The following is a 2768-nucleotide window of genomic DNA, read 5'->3' on the forward strand; positions in this document are numbered from 1 at the left end:
ATCCCTTCTATCATAATGATGTCCACATTTTTGAAACGCCAAAAATGGTCTAATACTGCAATGAACGTATATATAGTACTAGAGGAATACCCGGCTTCGCCGGGGTGAATCGCGAGACAGAGACAGACAGCGTGGCGGTTCATCACAATCACCTCTGCAGGCGAAGTCCTGTCAAACAGGATTGAGAATTTTAGAGCTTATTTCTTAGCCCTATATTATCTGTTGTGGCTTCTCAAATGCCAGAATATACAGGCAGACAAAAGCCGCTAGACCCCATCACAAACAGAACTCTACAATCAACAGGTTTTTTCCCCCACACACACACACAAACACACACACAGAGAAGCCGTATATATATATATGCATATCTGTATCTATAAATATATAGAGATAGGTGAGAGTGTATTTTTCGCGTGGCTATAAATTGATTCGACCTTTTCACTTTGACAGTAAGAACAACTTACGGGTGCAAGGGAAGCGTTCTGGACAGCGCAGTGACATTCTAAAAATAGTCACTCTCAGAAACGGGAATTTGGGGTGAGACAGACAGCGTGGCGGTTCACCTCAATCACCTTTGAAAGGCGAAGTCCTGTCAAACGGGATTGAGAATTTTAGAGCTTATTTCTTAGCCCTATATTATCTACTGTGGCTTCTCACATGCCAGAACATACAGACAGACAAAAGCCGCTAGACCCCATCACAAACAGAACTCTATAATACATAGGTTTTTGCCTACACACACACACAAACACACACACACACAGAGAAGCCGTATATATATATGCATATCTGTATCTATAAATATATAGAGATAGGTGAGAGTGTATTTTTCGCGTGGCTATAAATTGATTCGACCTTTTCACTTTGACAGTAAGAACAACTTACGGGTGCAAGGGAAGCGTTCTGGACAGCGCAGTGACATTCTAAAAATAAATAGTAACTTACAACTGAACGGGAAAGCCACACGAAGGAAGGGAGATAAACGCCAAACACTGGAGAAGATAAGGAAGAGTTACTTATAATGGTGAAATGAACACAAAAACGAACATGAGTTTAGCGCTGCGCGCTGAGAGCACGTGTTGAAATATCTCATCGATGATATTGTGTCCGGGGTGTAGCTGAATACGGTGTCCAAATTTGAAAAAGAACCACCGAGAACTTTGGCGTTGTGATGTGGTGTAGCGGCTATGGTGTGTCGGTATGGGGGCCCGGGTAAGCTGAGGTGGAACCAAAATAGCTGAGGTGGAACCAAAATCGGTTCCGCGCTGCGCGCTGAGAGCACGTGTTGAAATATCTCATCGACCAGGTTGTGTCCAGGGTGTACCTGAATATGATCACCAAATTTGAAACAGATCCATCGAGAACCTTGGCCGCGCATCGCGCACAGACAGACAGACACACAGACAGACACTAGTCGTATATATATATAGATACATTGGTTTTTTTTTTCGCTTTTGCAGATCGTGTAACTACGCAAAGGAGTAAGTAACTGTTCACTCCCGCTTCGACCGGAGGATTACACAGGATTCTGTACGTAACATCGTCATTGAGTTCACGCGAACGCGCTGACGAACAGTAAACATGGCTGCAGGAATGAATGCATACGGAGAAACCGCAAACAAGCGTCTGTTTGGTGCCTGGATGGAGTACAAATCAGCTGAGGTAAAGAGTGCTTCGTAATTGTTGTCTTTCTTGTGTTCACGCTGTCTGTCTGTCTGTCTTTTGTTTCTATGTCTTTCTCTATGTCTGTCTCTATGTTGTCTCTTTAAATGTCTGTTTGTCTGTCAGTCTGTCTGTCTGTCTTTTGTCTTTTGTATTTTGTCTCCCAGTCTGTATATTTGTCTGTCTGTCTGCTTGTCTGCCTGTCTACCTGCCTGTCTGTCTGACTGTCGTCTGTCTGCCTGATTGGTCGGTCTGTGTTGTTCTTTTGTCTGTCTGTCCGTCTGTCTGTCCGTCTGTCTGTCGGTAGGTAAATTGGTACCACTGACCATCTCTCTGTCTGACAGTGTGAGTTTATGCCTTCCTGTCCTTCTGTCAGTTGGTCTTTCTGTATTTTGTGTTGCTGTTTTGTTGTCTATCCCTCTGTCTCTCTGTCTGCTTGCTTTCTTGTATTATCACCGTGTCTGTACGTGTGTTTGCCTGCTTGTCCACATGCACACCGTCGTGTTCGTCCCTCCGTCTGTTCCCCGTTGTTCTCTCTCTGTCCCCCTGTCTTTCTCCCTTTGTCTTTCGCCTTCACCCCGCCTTCTTACCAACCCCCCCACCCACCCACCCACAACTGTTTTCGTCCCTCCACCAGTTTCATCGAACCAGCTGCAACTACAACAGGGCTTTAATTCTTGTCATGTTTTGTTTGTATAGTTGTTTTGCATTTATATTTTTCTGCTTATTGTACATATATAATATCCTGTTGACACTCTTTTGAAGTTGGGTAAGTAACTTGTTACCCGGAACACAAGATCGCTTTATATATATGCAAATAATGCTCTGTCGACGGTAGGCCAACATAGGTTCCTGTATCCGCAAATTACTTCCCTGTAGAATGAATGTACGTTTTTCGAAGAAAGATAATGGACTTAATTGAAAGAATATAATGGAAATGCGGAAGGTAAACTTGCAGAAGATAACAAAATGTAAAGACAGTTGACACTTTCTACTTCTTAGAAATCGGATCATTTTATAAATAGCATGTGTCATATTTACCTGTAGGATGCCCAGTCACCAAGTACAAGGACTTTCCTTATAAAGGTACAGCAGTCCATTTTTTT

At 43.2% G+C, this 2768-nt stretch overlaps 1 protein-coding gene across 1 annotated transcript in view; it reads left to right on the forward strand.

Moving 5' to 3' along the window:
- Positions 1-2768, forward strand: part of LOC138982062 (uncharacterized) — a gene marked incomplete in the record, with an annotated part of 27473 nt that overhangs the window by 2247 nt on the left and 22458 nt on the right. The window contains 1 exon segment of the mRNA XM_070355288.1: positions 1461-1662. Coding sequence (XP_070211389.1) covers positions 1582-1662 — 81 coding nt within the window.

Source organism: Littorina saxatilis, linkage group LG1 (assembly GCF_037325665.1).
Source record: "Littorina saxatilis isolate snail1 linkage group LG1, US_GU_Lsax_2.0, whole genome shotgun sequence".
NCBI classification, from domain to species: Eukaryota; Metazoa; Mollusca; class Gastropoda; order Littorinimorpha; family Littorinidae; genus Littorina; species Littorina saxatilis.